General features: G+C 36.1%; 1 protein-coding gene across 23 annotated transcripts in view; it reads right to left on the bottom strand.

The window, feature by feature from the left end:
- The window catches only part of NRXN1 (neurexin 1), a 1,136,768-nt gene that overhangs the window by 166,986 nt on the left and 953,155 nt on the right, over positions 1-16,627 (bottom strand). For all 23 annotated transcript variants that reach the window (XM_047854354.1, XM_047854351.1, XM_047854348.1 and 20 more), the window contains one exon: positions 3,151-3,322. In XM_047854354.1, coding sequence (XP_047710310.1) covers positions 3,151-3,322 — 172 coding nt within the window. The remainder of the gene's footprint in view (positions 1-3,150; positions 3,323-16,627) is intronic.

A 16,627-nucleotide genomic window follows, 5' to 3' on the forward strand; every position in this document is an offset into this window, starting at 1 on the left:
ATTTGGTGGTAAAAGCATTAGTGCAGCTGTATTTCTAATGAAGAATAACAACATAAAAAACTTTAAAATAAAAGTAGTGATACCACAAACCAATATAAAAGACATATACTAGACATTTCTAATGAACTCATACATAAAATCACTTTGTTCTAAAAACTTTAATCTAGATGACACACACTTCTAAATTTGTATTCAGCCTTCACAGCATTGTTGCAGATACAGCTCCAAAAGAAGAAAGTCTTTGAAATTTTCATGGCTTACTTCCTACCTCAATATCATGCTGAAATGCACACAGAACAGATGATTAATAAAATACTTGATAACAATGGTGACTCCCTTGAGTTCTTTACATATTCATCATGAACTTTTTACATGTATATATTGAAATTCCTCACAAGTGCTCTAATTTTCTTGAGGACAGATTCTGTGTTTTACTTTTGCTTGTATCTTCCATAATAACTGTGACTTTGCTCACTCTTGATTAATTAATATTATCTCAAATACTTTTCACTGAAAGCATAGAATAGAATCTTTGCATGTGCCTATTTTTTTTCTAAATATAAAAGAGGTTGCATCTAAAATAACTATTTCTAAAGATTGTCCCTTAATTATCAGGATATTGTCAGTTTCTGATCTTTAAATATATTTTACATTGTTCCCTATACTGGGCATCCATTTAATTGGTAAATGAGACATTATATGTGTGTTAAACAAATTTTAGTCTAGAAAAATATACAACTATTTGCTGACTTAAGTAATGTACTGCCTTATTCTAGTATTAAATTGGACATTAGCTTGCCACAGGATCATGTCTTTTTTGAAATATACCTAGTACATAGTATCTAGTAAGTGCACAATTAAAAGACTGTCAATCAGATAAAATATATTAAAGAGGCATAGAAATTTTTGAAAATATAAAATATTTATCTCAATGCATTAATGCATTAGAAAACTAGGTTTTGGTTATCTATGCTTGAGAAATGCATATTGTATTTCTCGTTTAGAGATACATTATGTATATTAATAAAATAAAGTCCAGATATAGATATTTTAAACTTAGTTTAAAACAGATTTTCTACAACTAACTTGAGAGTGGGACTTCTCTCCCCTTGTAGGTCACCACTAGCATTCTCTAAAAGGGAGCTCTTAAAAAATAGCTCTATGTGATAAAAGTGTGATAAAAGTAAAAAGTTACTAAAATGAAATAATTTTAACAAATTAACTGGTGAAACATTGCTGGGCTACTATAATAGTAACAGAATTTGTCAATTTACATATTCAGGTCTATTATTCACAGATGACAAAACCCCCAGAGACACAGCCTAGACCTTACCCTACTTTACACATTTCATGGTGTCCAGTGTAGTGACTTCCTCTCAGTAAACAGGTATTGATTAATCTGTATTTTGGAAAATTCACCAATTTACTCTCCATAATTCCACTAAAGGTGTACTTTTTATGAAAAATACCCTTCTACTAGGATTTCAGTAAATGCAGTATTAGCAGGGTCTATGTGACATATTAGAGTTACTTTCCTTCCAAGTCTTCCAATCCATTACAGATGTTAAAAGAAGGTGTACATTCTTGTAATTGTAGGGATAATTCCCAGGACATCAGTTCAGCAAATATTTATTGACTGCCTACTATTTGCCAGTATTATAATGAGCCCTGGACATATTATTAATGTGCTTGCTTCTGAATTTTGTCATAGAGCTGTTTTTTTTTTATCACACTTAATTCAGCAAATATTTGCACAGCACCAGTTTTACAGAATAGGTTTGAAATGAGGCCTGAAGATGTAGAAATATATAAATCAGAAAAGTTCCAGGAGGGCACCACGGACATTTCATTACACATTTCCTAATTGTGAGTCAGTATTAAGAAAAACTGAGATCTTTATTAATAAGTTAGTTATTTCCTCATATTATTTCTTCCAAGAAACAAATACTTATATAACAGAGGCTTATATGCATTTTGGTAATCATTTTTATTGTGCAAAATGAAAATTTCTTTTTGAATATTTTCTTTATACACTACTATAAATCTGTTGTACAAGTTAGTTGTAGCTAAAAGAGGAGAAGAGAGAAATGAGGCTGATGTGTTTAGTAACCTCTTGTACTAAAATATAGAGATAATAATTGAAGTAAAATACAAGTATACTTTTAATTTGTATTTTACTTTAAAATAACATGATTGTTAAAGTTTATTTATTTTTGAAAAAGAGAAAGGGGGGAGGGGCAGAGAGAGAGGGAGAAAGAGAGAATCCCAAGCAGACGGTCAGCACAGAGCCTGATGTGGGGCTTGAACTCACAAACTGTGAGATCAAGAATTGAGCCAAAGTTGGATGTTTAACCGACTAAGCCACCCAGGCACCCCAAAATAACATGTTTTTTTTTAATTGGGAATATATGCAACCACAAGTAACACTAGTTTAAGTCTTTATTTCCTTTGTTTCAATAATGCAGATCTGATAAGCTGATTAACAATGAAAAAAGGTAATTTTTATTTTATCTATAATAGCTTGACATTCATTTTATAGACGTGAAATGAATAATGCTAGTGTCACAGAATCTTTGTGAAACTCCCATATGGTTATATGACAGTGAAAACAAACTTCATTTACTTACACGTTCTTATAACGGGTGACTTATAGTACTATATATTGTTCCTTTACTGTTTCTCTATTTGTCTCATGGTCCTCTTGCACCTTTCATGAATTTCAGCTCTGCACCATCAAAGGAACCACCTGGTCCTACTTTTTTTCAGAGAAAAATATGTAATATTCCCTCCCTCAGTTTTAAATATAACTTTGTTACTTTTGACAAAGCCTTTCCTTTGTTCAAATGCAAGGATCCAGTAAAAAGAGCTTTGACATGTTGTGCCTTTTATGTGTGCATTTTTCTGGTTTCACTGATGTCCTGAATTTTGCAAACGATAAAGTGTGCCTTCAAGTTCTCCTACAAAATGCCATTTGTACACTGTATAAAGAACAGTTTAGGACAGCATTACATTCACATGATTTTAAAGTCCAATAAATACTTGATGGTTTCTCAGAAAACCCACAATCTGGTGAAACGGATGCAAAATAGTGCTTTGTTTTCCAGTTTGTTTTTCATAAAATCTTCCCCCGATACACATTCACTGGCTTACCTGCAGGGTAGCGCTCGATCACTGGCCAGCTGTCCACCTGTAATGTGGCATTGCCACCACTCCTTGTAAAACGGACTACATGGTATTTCCCATCGTTAATGATTGCATTGGACTCCTCAATGGCGATGTCATCTGTCCCAACATTAAATTTAACTCCAATTTTTCCTTGGTGCTGGAAGGAAGGAGGGGACAAAAAAGAATTGTATGAAGTTATAGTGATTAGTCAGCATTTAATAAGAATTAAGTATAGGAACAAGACAAGAATATCCACTCTTGTCACTTTTGTTCAACATATTATTGAAACTCCTAGCCACAGCAATTAGGCAAGAAAAAGGAATAAAAGGCTTCCAAATTGGAAAGTAAGAAGTAAACTGGAACTATTTACTGATTATATAATATTATATATAGAACATCCTAAAAACTCCATAAAAATGCCTAGAACTAAAAAACAAATTCAGGGCGCCTGGGTGGCTCAGTTGGTTAAGCGTCTGACTTCAGCCCAGAGCCTGGAGCCTGCTTCAGATTCTGTGTCTCCATCTCTCTCTGTCCCTCTCCCACTTGTGCTCTCAAAAATAAATAAATGTAAAATATAAAAATTAAAAAAGAACAAATTCGGTAAAGTTGCAGGATACAAAATCAATAGACAAAAATCTCTTGTGTTTCTTTACACTAATAATATACTATCAGAAAGAGAAATTAAGAAAACAATTCCATTTACAATTACATCAAAGAGAATAAAATGCATGGGAATAAATTTGGGCATGGAGGGAAAAAATATCTGTATATTTGAAAACTATAAGATATTAATGACAAGAATTGAAGAAGACACAAATAAATGGAATGAAATTCTATGTTCACAGATTAGAAGAATTAATATTGTTACCATGTCCTTGCTACCCAAAGCATTCATTATACAGATTCAATGCAATCCCTATCCAAATTCCAATGGTATTTTTCATAGAAATAGAACAAAAAACCCTAAAATTTGAATGGAACCACAAAAGGCCTTGAATAGTCAAGCCAATCTTGAGGAAGAAAAACAAAGCTGGAAACATCATGCTCCCTGATTTCAAACTATATTAAAAAGCTACAGTAATTAAAACACTATAGTATTTGGCATTAAAACAGACACATAGATCAATGAAACAGAACAGGGAGACCAGAAATTCACCCACACAACTATGGCCAATTAATTTACAACAAAGGAGCCAAGAATATACAATGGGGAAAGAACAGTCTCTTCATAAATGGTACTGGGAAAACTAGACAGCCACTTGCAAAAGAATGAAACTGGACCACTATTTTATGCCATACACAAAAATTAACTTAAAATGTATCAAAAACTTGAATATAAGACCTGAAACCATAAAAAACCTAGATGACAACATAAGCAGTAAGCTCCTTGGTATAAGTCTTTTGTGATGATTATTTTAATCTGTCACCAAAAGAAAACAACAAAAGCAAAAATAAATAAGTAGGACTACATCAAACTAAAAAAACTTCTGGACAGCAAAGGGAACCATCAACAAAATGAAAAGGGAACCTGGGGGGAATAGTTAAGATGGCAGAGAAGTAGAAGAGCTCTGGGCTGTCCTTGTTCCTCAAACACAGCTGTATTGAGGTCAGATCACTTGGAACACCCAGGAAATTGATCTGTAGAGTGGCAGAACGATCTCCACAGTTGGCAGGAGTTAGCATGGCAGGTGCAAGGTTTACTTCAACAAACAAATCAAAGTACATCTAGTTAAGGTCCAAACACATCCCACTATAAGCAAGGAGAACCTCTGCAGAGTACCGACGCAGTAGGAAAGAGCAGCCAACCCGCAACAGCAGAGTGCACACAACATACACCAGAAACACTTCCTGAAGAGCCAAGCCCTGGATAGTATATGACCCCTTTTTAATATAGTAGTACTCTCAAGGGCAGAAAACATGTCAAGCTTTTAAAACATGCAAAAGATAGAAATTTAGCCAAAATGACAAGACAGAGGCATTCTCCCCAAAAGAAAGGTCAAGAAGAAGTCACAGGCTGGGACTTGCTCAAAGAAAATATAAGCAATATATCTGAACAAGAATTTAGAACAAAAGCCATAAGACTACTAGCTTATGAAGACACCAGAGAAACCCTTGCTACAGAGATCAAAGACCTAAAAACCAGTCGGGCTGAATTTTTTTTAAAAAATGGTATAACTGAGATACAAAGCTGAATAGATACAGTCACAATGAGGATTGTAGAAGCAGAGAAGACAATAGATGATATAGAAGATAAAATTATGGGAAGAAAATGAAGCAGCAAAGAAGAGGGAAAGGAAAGTATTAGAGCAAAAAGGAACTTAGCAATTCCATAAAACTAAACAATACCCACATCATAGGAGTCCCAGAAGAACAGCAAGAAAAAGGGGCAGAAAGTTTATTTGAACGAAATGTAGCTGAGAACTTACCTAGTCTGAGGAAGGAAACAGGCATTCAAGTCCAAGATGCACAGAGAACTTCCCTCAAAATCAACAAATACAGGTCAACACCATGACACATCATAGTGAAACTTTCAAAATATAAAGATAAAGAGAGAATTCTGAAAGCAGCTAGGGACAAAAGGTCCTTAACCTACAAGGATAGACACATCAGGTTAGCAGCAGACCTGTCCACTGAAACTTGGTGGGCCAGAAGGGAGTGGCAGGAAGTACTCAATGTGCTAGAACATGACAGGGATGTCAACTCTCACCACTGTTGTTCAACATATCATTGGAAGTCCTAGCATCAGCAATCAGACAACAAAAAGAAATAAAAGGGATACAAATTGACAAGGAAGAAGTCAAAGTTTCTCTCTTCACAGATGATGTAACACTGTATGTGGAAAACCCAAAAGACTATCCCAAAACTGCTAGAACTGATACATAAATTCAGCAAAGTTTCAGGATATAAAATCAAAGTACCAGAACTGGTTGTATTTCTATATACCAATAATGAAACAGCAAAGAGGAATCAAGGAATGGATCCCATCTAAAATTGTACCAAAAACTGTAAGAGACCTGGGAATAAAACTAACCAAAGAGGTTAAAGATCTGTACATTGAAAACTACAGAAAGCTTATGAAAGAAAATGAAGAAGACACAAAAGAAATGGAAAAACATTCCATGCTCATAGGTTGGAAAAACAAGTATTGTTAAAATGTTGATACTACCCAAAGCCATCTACATATTCAATTAATCCCTATCAAAAAATGCCAGCATTCTTCACAGAACTAGAATTAACAATTCTAAAATTTGTATGAAACCAGAAAAAAAACCCGAATAGACAAAGCAACATTGAAAAAGAAAACCTAAGCTGGAGGCATGAAAATTCTGGACTTCCAGCTGTATTACAATGCTGTAATCATCAAGACAGTGTGGTACTGGCACAAACACAGACAAAAGACCAATAGACCAAGAAATAGAAAACTCAGAAATGGACCTACAAATCTATGGTCAACTAACCTTTGACAAAGCAGGAAAGAATATCTAATAGAAAAAGGACAGTCTCTACAGCAAATGGTGTTGGGAAAACTGGATAGCAACTTGCAAAAGAATGAATAAAACTGGACCAGTTTCTTATACCATACACAAAAGTAAATTAAAAATGGATGAAAGACCTAAATGTGAGAGAGGAAACCATCAAAATCCTAGAAGGGAAAACAGGTAGCAATGTCTTTGACCTCAGGCACAGCATCTTCTCTCTCAGGCAAAGGAATCAAAAACATAAATGAACTATTAGGACCTCATCAAGATTAAAAGCTTCTGCACAGAAAGGAAACAATCAACAACACTAAAAGGCAACCAATGGGATGGGAGAAGATATTTGCAAATGACATATCAGATAAAAGGTTAGTATCCAAAATCTATAAAGAACTTATCAAACTCAACATCCAAAAAACAAATAACCCAGTGAAGAAATGCAGAGAAAACATGAATGGACACTTTTCTAAAGAAGACATCCAGATGGCTAACAGACACATGAAAAGGTGCTCAACATCACTCATCATTAGAGAAATACAAATCAAAACCACAAAGAGATACCTCCTCACACCTGTCAGAATAGCTAAGTTTAACAACTCAGGCAACAACAGATGTTGGCAAGGATATGGAGAAAGAGGAACCCTTTTGCACAGTTGGTGGGAATGCACACTGGTGCAGCCCCTCTGGAAAACAGGATGGAGGTTCCTCAAAAAATTAAAAATAGAGCTACATATGACCCGGCAATTGCACTATGAGGCATTTATCCAAAAGATACAAAAATGCTGATTCAAAGGGGCACATGCACCCCAATGTTTACAGCAGTGCTATCAACAATAGCCAAATGTCCATCAACTGAAAACTGGATAAAGAAGATATGGTGTGTGTGTAAAATCACACACACACACACACACACACACACACACACACACACACACTGGAATATTGGCGATCAAAAAGAATGAAATCTTGCCATTTGCAACAACACAGATGGACCTCAAGGGCATTATGTTAAGTTAAATATTAAATAATTAAATAATATTATGTTTAGTAAAATAAGTCAGAGATGACAAATACTACATGATCTTTCTTATATGTGGAATCTAAAACAAACCACACACCAAGGTTACAGATACAGAGAATAGACTGGTGATTCCAAGAAGTAGGGGGTGAGGGGTGTCAGAAATGGATGAATTTTTAAAATTTAGTTTAAATAAATTTTAAAAAATCAAAAAAAGAGATTCAGACATAAGTATACGCGTGTGTGTGTGTGTGTGTGTGTGTGTGTGTGTAAAATCACGTGTGTGTGTGTGTGTTTGTGTGTAATCACTTCCCTCAAAATATTCACAGTTCAATGAAGTTCATCTTGGGTTCTTTTTATCACTACATATATATACGTAGGCCATCTGAGATGCATTTCTCTTGTCATGTAGTTACCCTCATTCACCCTCCTAGTCTCTGTTCTAGGAAGCCACAAATTTAAACAAAACATTACATACAGTGTATTGTTCAAGAACATGCTTCAGACAATGGTTACTTTCCTCTAATTTTACTTCTGAAAAATTCATATATTAGAAGCAAGACTCTTGACATTTGGGTCAATCTGGAGCATCTCTTTCATGGATGATTGATATGCCAATAGAAACACTTTCTAGAGAACTGAACTGTTTTCCTCTCAGAGGATGCCCCAGAAAAGGTGCACAGCTGCCCGTGGGGAAGGACATCCTGTCACGTTCTTTAATGTAGTTTCTTTACTCCACTCTCCATTTCACACACACATAAACAAATGAGGCAAGAAATTCTCTCTTTCATTAATAACTGGCAAAACCACAGCAATTAAGTCTGTTTAGAGTGGAATGATAAATATTCACAATATAGGAAATCATTCTAAAAGATATGGAACACGCTGACAGGCATTTCGTGTGTGCAGTTTCTTAGTCCTTTTTCGTGAAAAAAGTCATCAAATGCTAAGTGCCTGAAACTTACTCAATTTCTCTATTTTACAAATGAGGAAACTATGACATGGGAAGGTACAATGACTTGTTCAAGGTCAAGTGACAATAGACAGGTACCAGAATGAGAATTCAGGCCCTCCCTTTTGGTTTATAACTAAGTTATGTGTGTGTACATACATATATATACATATCTATATGTATGTGTGTGTGTGTGTATATATATATATATATATTTAACTTCCTCTCAAGGGGCACCTGGATGGCTTAGTCAGTTAAGCATCCCAACTCTTGATTTCGACTCAAGTCATGATCTCATCGTTCATGAGTTCGAGCCCTGCGTTGTGTTCTGCGTTGACTACATGGAGCCTGCTTGGGATTCTCTCTTCCTCTCTCTGCCTCTCCCCTTCTCTCTCTCTCTCTCTCTCTCTCTCTCTCTCTCTCTCTCTCTCAAAATAGATAAACATTAAAAAATAAAATTAACTTCTAATGGATTATGCAAATTGGCATTAAAATCATTCTAAGTGCAAATTTTGTTGCTGTTAACTTCACAATTTCACAAGATGAGGCTGCAAAGAGAAGTGTGTGCGTATGTTCTCTGCTCTGAGAAGCATTCTCTAATAGCAGTTCTGTCAGTTCTACCAGGAGCTCAGCTGATTTTGTAAAGCATATGGTTTTGCCCTTAATCAGCAGCATAGAATACAGACACTGCAGGCCCCTGTCAGAGTACATCACCTCAAACTGTCTGCAGCTCACCTTTCATCAGACCTCAGTTGAGAGGAACAACATGGGGGGGATAAGGGTCTAAAGGACATAAAATCTATCCATTCCTGTAGAAATTTATAATCAGAATATCGGAAACCTGAATATTTGGACCACATCCTCTTAACCTCTCACTGGATTCTCATCACTGAATAGGCAACAACAGTATGCATGGCATCAGCTTACGCTGAGAGTTATTTCAAAAAAAATCTTGTATAAAATTGCATTAACTAAACAGAAGTATTTGAAGATACTATGTGGGACACTGCACATTGTCCCTTTCATAGTCACATGCAAAGGTTCCCATTTTTCTTTTTTCTGCTTTTTACTATTCATAAAGGATATCTTTCTTATACTGAGTTAGTATGGACTTTAATTTGTGTGTTTTGATTTGTTTTTAGGCTTCAGGGACAATATGACTTAAATCATATTTCCTTTTTTTTTTATTTAAATTTTTTTCAACGTTTTTTATTTATTTTTGGGACAGAGAGAGACAGAGCATGAACGGGGGAGGGGCAGAGAGAGAGGGAGACACAGAATCGGAAACAGGCTCCAGGCTCTGAGCCATCAGCCCAGAGCCCGACGCGGGGCTCAAACCCACGGACCGCGAGATCGTGACCTGGCTGAAGTCAGACGCTTAACCGACTGCACCACCCAGGCGCCCCTCATATTTCCTTTTTAACTTTGGTTATTAGGAAACTCAAAATCCAAGAGCAGAAAAATTTTTAAAGCTACATACACTTGAGGTGTACTTTTTCTCTCTAGATTTATTTTTATTGTCTAGCACATTTCTCAGAATCCTTACTTTAAAATATATGCCATTATAAGACATTCCAGTTTTTTTTGTAGAATGATTCCAGTGATACACAAACAGCTGGATTCCCCTGAAAACTGAAACTTAATCCAAGGGCCTGTGGAGACATTATTTAGACATTTTTTATTTAGCACAGGCCTTTTGTGCAAGCAATCATCTCCTCATTTTGGAAGATTTCCAATTTGCTCGCTTTCAGTAAATTACTTAACATGATAAATACATATTTTAACACATGTATGATGTAACTAATAGGAAGAAAATTAAGAATCTTATTTAAGAGATTAACAAATACCTTTATACTATTCTATTCCTAGTACTTTATAAGTAATAACTTTGATCTTTCTCATAACAGCCCCATGAGAGAGGTACTACATTATCTCCACTTGACAGATGAGGAAACTAAAGCACAGAGTGATTCAGGAACTCAGCTAAGGTCATGCAGCTAAAAAGAGAAAAGCTGTGATTGAAACCCAAGCATTCCCACTTTGGAGAATGCACTTTGTGCTTCTAATGATTATGGTAGGCTAAATTTGAGGAATGTTGGGTCATCCTATAACTGCAATTAGCAGATTTGGTTAATCTAGCTGTTCTGGCTACCTGTTCATTTTCCTGCTAGAGTAGGAGCATCACGGGGCCTCATATAGTGCTCTGGAGATTTTACATATGTATCCATCAATATGTGTTTAAAATAATTTTATAGTGGACAGTAAGCAACTGATATGCAGATGTTACAGGATGTTAGAATGGATTTCTTTGTCTTAATTTCAGCTGCAATCTTGAGCTGGTAATGAGACAAAAAACAGACTGCTACTTCCATTGTACAAAATGAGGTATACAACTTGCAAAGGAGAACACTAAAAATTGTTTTTGGGACCCTGAATTAATTACCTATTTTCAGCCCATTATAAAAGAGAGAAAGGCCAAGAAGAGATGGATAACTAGAAGAGGATTTTTGGAGACCATTGGACTGTGAAGTGATTTCCAGGTACCTGGAAATGTGGAAGGTGCTACTTTTCCCTTATCTCAAGTGCAGGGCAATGTGCCTTCACTGAAACATCTCAGAAAGTTTGATACTCATCTCCTGGAACTTGGTTACAGTGGTTAGGATAGTCAGCAATCCTAGTTGCTCCTGCCTGGGATGGGACTCTTGCCTGAGAAATCTTCAAGGGAAGGGACTATGGCTTGTTGATGCTCTGATGGCAGAGCAAAGACCTATCACTGCACTCTGTGCATCAGAGTTTGTTAGAACAAGTGACAGGTGAGCATTACCCATGGCTTAGAGAGCCAGCATAGAATTGTGTTGTATCACATTCAAAAGGGCCACCAGTTGGGATGAGTGGGTGTGGTGGAGATGAGCAGTGAAGACAACTGAAAGAACCTGAAGTTGCAGGGGTGGACTGAGGCAGAAATCCTAAATGACTACCTGAAGAAGGTGCATTTACCTACCTTAAGGGAATTACAGGTAAAAAAAAAAAAAAGTCCAGTGATGTGGTTAAGAGCACTGAAAAACCCACTAAAAAGCCTCCCCAAAAGTGCCCCTTCCCAGAGTCAGTTTCTAGTTTTGGCTAAGTCCAGCTAGATGGCTGCTATTGTATTAGCTAAGTAAGATCAAGGAGGACCCTTATCTTCTCTTCCTTTTCCTGGTTCCTCCTCCTGTGGAGGAGTCAGGAAGGGGGAGAAGTGAACATCACTGAAACAAGAGGAGAAACAACTTCCTCCCCTCATCCAGTATAAGTGGCCGCTCCAAGGCAACCCAAGCAGGGCTAATAAACTGGCTCTAACTGAAGTTGTATTTAGTATTACAAAGGAGTGCACTGAAATTACTTCCTATGCGTAAAAGTGAATGGATGACCTTTTTTTTTTAACTATCTAAAAGAGACAAATGCAGTGTTAAGACTTTCCCTGGGGTCAAGAAGAAATATTCCATAGAACACCAGATTTAAATTCCTGTTGCACTGTAGGAATCAGCTTTTTCAATGTAACAAGTGCTTAAGGATATTTGTTACTCTGGAGTTTCCACTGTTTTAGGGTTTCTTCTATTACAGACATGTTTCCTATCCCAGGATAGACTGAAAGAAATTTTGAAGGTTCCCTACTTATTCTGATAGGGAGGCTACAATAGTCCCTTATTATCAGAGTTCTAATTGTTAAGGAGATTCAAGTTCTAGAAATAAAAGCATTATAATGCCAAAGTTACAAGATGCACCAAACTCTGAGAAAAAGTCCCTTTGCTTTGTCCCTACATTTTTTCAGCAATATGAAATGTAAAATGATTATTTTCTAAGGTATAGAAATCTCTAGAATTTGCAGGGATTCATTTCTTACAACATAGTAAAACAAACAATTAAGAAACAATGAGGGTTGGTGATGCTTAGAGAACTTCTGACTTAAATAACACCCATCCTTTCCTGAATATATGATGATTAGGTCCTTTGACCTCCAAGATCATTGATTTTTCATGGATTCAGACTCCAGAGTCAGCTAGAACAGACTAAATACCACCCAAGTAGATTCAGACAAGAGATGCTACATGAAATCAGACCTTATTTACCCTATCCAAGCTGCATCAAGCCACAGACTCCATTCTTCCCCTGAAAACAAATATATTAAAAATGCACATAAACCACAAAATATTAATATGAAGCATATTTAGAGAATCAGTATTTATGATTCCATTCAGAAACTGTAAATATTCTCAAAACACTCCCCCATATTGACAGAATAGCAAATCATTTCAATTACATAAACAATAAAACTTGCTAAACTTTCTTGCCAATGGATAATTACATTTAAAAGAATCCATTTCAAATTCTTATTCTCTGGGATTAAATGTGATTGTCTCCAGCAAATTCTCATGAATATTGTATTAGCAAAACCAGCAGTAATTTCACTGGACATGTACTGATCTTTCAACATTGTATTTTCCTTGAAATAGATAACTGGCTCACATATAATTTCAAAAATCTATTATGAGAATATCAGTAACAAGGCATTTATAATTTAATGAAGTCTTTCCATGTATTCATTAAATAAATAGTGACAAAGGTAATTATTGATTTTTTTCACAAAAGCTCATTTCTGAATAAGGATTATATTATTAAACCAAGTTAGAAGGCAACATGAAAGATAACACTGGGAAGGAACATGAACGTTCTAGCAAGTGGTACCATAGTTTCACACACCTTTTAATTCCATATGCAATCACATATTCACTTGAAAATATTTGTTGTAACCAAGGTAAAGACTTAATGGTGTACTTGATATCTGGGGCATACTTAAAGCAAGATGTCTGTATGTTATAGATGCAGATATATTTCAATCTACATGCATATGAAATAGGTAAAACAGAATACCTAAATGTAAAGATTTATCCTGTATATGGCATATAGATATGTCCACTGATTTTTTTTCTCTTTTCTGGGGTTGTTAGGTAGAATTGTGTGGCTTGACTACGTCAAGGAAAGCAACCAAAAATGAAAAAAAAATTATCTTTTGCTATTTTTTTGTTTACCGTACTTTTAGAGTATCAACAAACAAGATGAACAAATGTGCAACACGGGATGGCATGTAGATTTAGCAAGGAGACTTGCTTATGGTCTACAAACTTCTGTTGTGCAACACAATGCGGTCCTACACTCCAGGGCCCCACTTTTGATAAAACTTGACAATGCCTTCAAATACACTGAATGCTTACGCTCATTTCAGAATACAGAACAACTCCCATGGTCCAATTTTACATCGACAACCGAAATCGAAGTCAGGTTGAATGTTATGTTTTGCTCCTCTGGAGACTAATTCTCACCAGGGAAAGGAGGTTTTAAGGCCTGAGGGGGACTCTGGGGCCTACAGTCACTATTGCTGGGATAAAGTAACACTGCAGCGTGTGTTAGACAGCCACCTGTTTTCTCACCTCAAAACAAACACACTGATTCGGATAATTGCTAATTTCACCCAGATACATTGCTAAATGAATGACTAAGAGGTCTTACTATCTGGTAGAAACTGTGTTTACCAGTCTAGATGGTCAAAGAGTAGTTTTGGTTTAGTTATTTTAACTTGGCACTGAGCTGGAAATGTACACCTCCCCCCAAACACACACACACACACACACACACACACACACACACACACATCATTTCAAAAACAAGAAGCTATTGCTGCCTTGTCTCTCACTTTCCCCTACTGAGTAATATTTTGTTTTTGTTTATTTAGCTAATAAATAAAAATTGAACATATAACAGGCATCTTGCATTATGTAAGTGTGTAGACCGCACAAACATATAAAATGTGTTCTCCGTCTCACAGGAGGTTTTCAATCAAATCAAGAAGACAAATCATGATGTAAATATTCACACCCACAAAACAGTTGAGGGAACAGCAAAAGGGGGAGCAGGGTGCACCATGGGGAACTTCTCTGAGAGGCCTCAGGGAGCCTTCAAATGTGCGGCAGGAGCAAGCTTGTGTATAGACAGCTATAATACACATTGTGGATACCAAAGACAAGCAAGGACACAGAAGATCTTTCCCCTTGTCTCCCATCTCTTCCCAGGCTCTACATACTAGTGTGCTCACTGTGTGAGACACATTGAGCTCTATACAATTTATCACTTAAAACTCCCGGCCAACATGAAGACTGAGTGCTATTTTTTTCTATCTACTCAGAGAGTTTAAATAATGTGTCCCAAATCATAGAGTTAATAAATATCAGTTCTGGGACCTGATCATGTTGGAGGGGCTTTCTAAAAAAAGAATGGCTTCAACTGTTCACATGTTCTATGAAAAAGATTTTGAAGCCAAAGGACTGAGTCAGATATAGGGCAGTAGTGAAGTGCATCTTTCTTTTTGGCTAATTACATTTTATAGCACCACATAGCAAGAAACCAGAAGTGGGTGAGATCATCGGTGATGCCACATCAGAAAGATCTCATTTAGGGGTAATATATTCTAAGAAAACATTATTTTAATTTTCCCATCAATCTCCATTAAGGGTTAGTGTGTCTTTTCTAATTGGTCTCCATTCTACAGAATTCTAGAGTTCCTTTGATTCCATGAAATTATATCCTGGACAGTGATACTATCCTCTTGGAGGCCTACATGTATCTCCTGGTCTTCTGAGTATCTAATACTCTTCGTAAACCTATGACAGCCTCCCTCACACACTGCTTTAGGTGCTAGTTTTTATGCATCTGTTTTAACTTCTCAACCATATTATAGAAAACTCGAGTAGGAAAAAAGACTGACTTATGCCTCATTGTATCCTTCATGGCACTTTGTAGATCACCTGCACATTTGCAATTTTCTAAAACTCTTTCACATACAATTTTCTTTTTTTAATTGAGATATAATTCACATATCATAAAATTTGCTCCTTTAAAATATATGTTTCAGTGGTTTTAGTATATGCACAAGGTTGTGCAACCCTCACCACTATTTAATTTCAGAACATTTTCATCACATTGCAATTTCCTTTTGATGAGATAATGCATAGAAAGTTGTAAACATTTTTAATGGCTACTCAGCACCTATGAGCTATATTATTATTATTGTTACTATTATTATTATTCTTCTTACATTTGGAAAACAATGTTTTGCTTCTTAGTAGGTTTAACAGAAATTAATTAAAATAATGCTTGAATTATACAGCCAGTACAGTTTAGTTGGGACACATAATATCTCACGATCTTCACAACAAGTTGTGTAACAGCATGTCTTTTTTATAAATTGATAAGCCAAAGCTCAAAAAGGCTGAGACTTGACCAAAGTCAGAGCATCTATCTACCAGGGGGCATAAGAGAGAACATTCTAAAATCTAATCATGTTTACCTATGGGATATACTACCTTTCCATTTGTTGCACTGAAGCAGATACTGCTTGATTAGACAACCGCTATGCCCCTTCCAATTTCGATGATACTATGGCTCTATGAAAAGCCTTCATGAATGGCTAAGCAGTTAGAATGCACATACACGCGTGCGCGCGCACACACACACACACACACACATTTAGAAAATACTAGTTAGTTTTTTGAAATACACCAGAGACACCAAAATCTTAATGTATTAGTTTTTTAGACTTATAAAATAGATGAACTCTAGCATTTTATTATATGTTTCAATCAGGAATTCTCCAATTTTGAAGGGACAGGGCGATATGCCACTAGGTCAGTGTCTCAGACACCTTTGTAAAGCAGATGTGTTCTTTTCCAAGCAATTATAATTCCTTCACTCCAGGGGTGATGGGGGACTTGTCTTTATGAGTAAGAACTCCTGCCTTGTCAGGTGTCTAGGACTTGGTGGTGGTAAGTGAGAAGGGTCAACGAATTCTCCTTCTGAGGATGGATAGACACTGAGTTCTACCAATAGCACCAACTCTTTAATGCCTCCTTTTCCTCATAATATCTATCTTTAGAGAAAATTAAGCCAACAATCAAAACAATATTGAGTGAAACCAGCCCACTAAGT

Source organism: Prionailurus viverrinus, chromosome A3, assembly GCF_022837055.1.
Source record: "Prionailurus viverrinus isolate Anna chromosome A3, UM_Priviv_1.0, whole genome shotgun sequence".
NCBI lineage: Eukaryota > Metazoa > Chordata > Mammalia > Carnivora > Felidae > Prionailurus > Prionailurus viverrinus.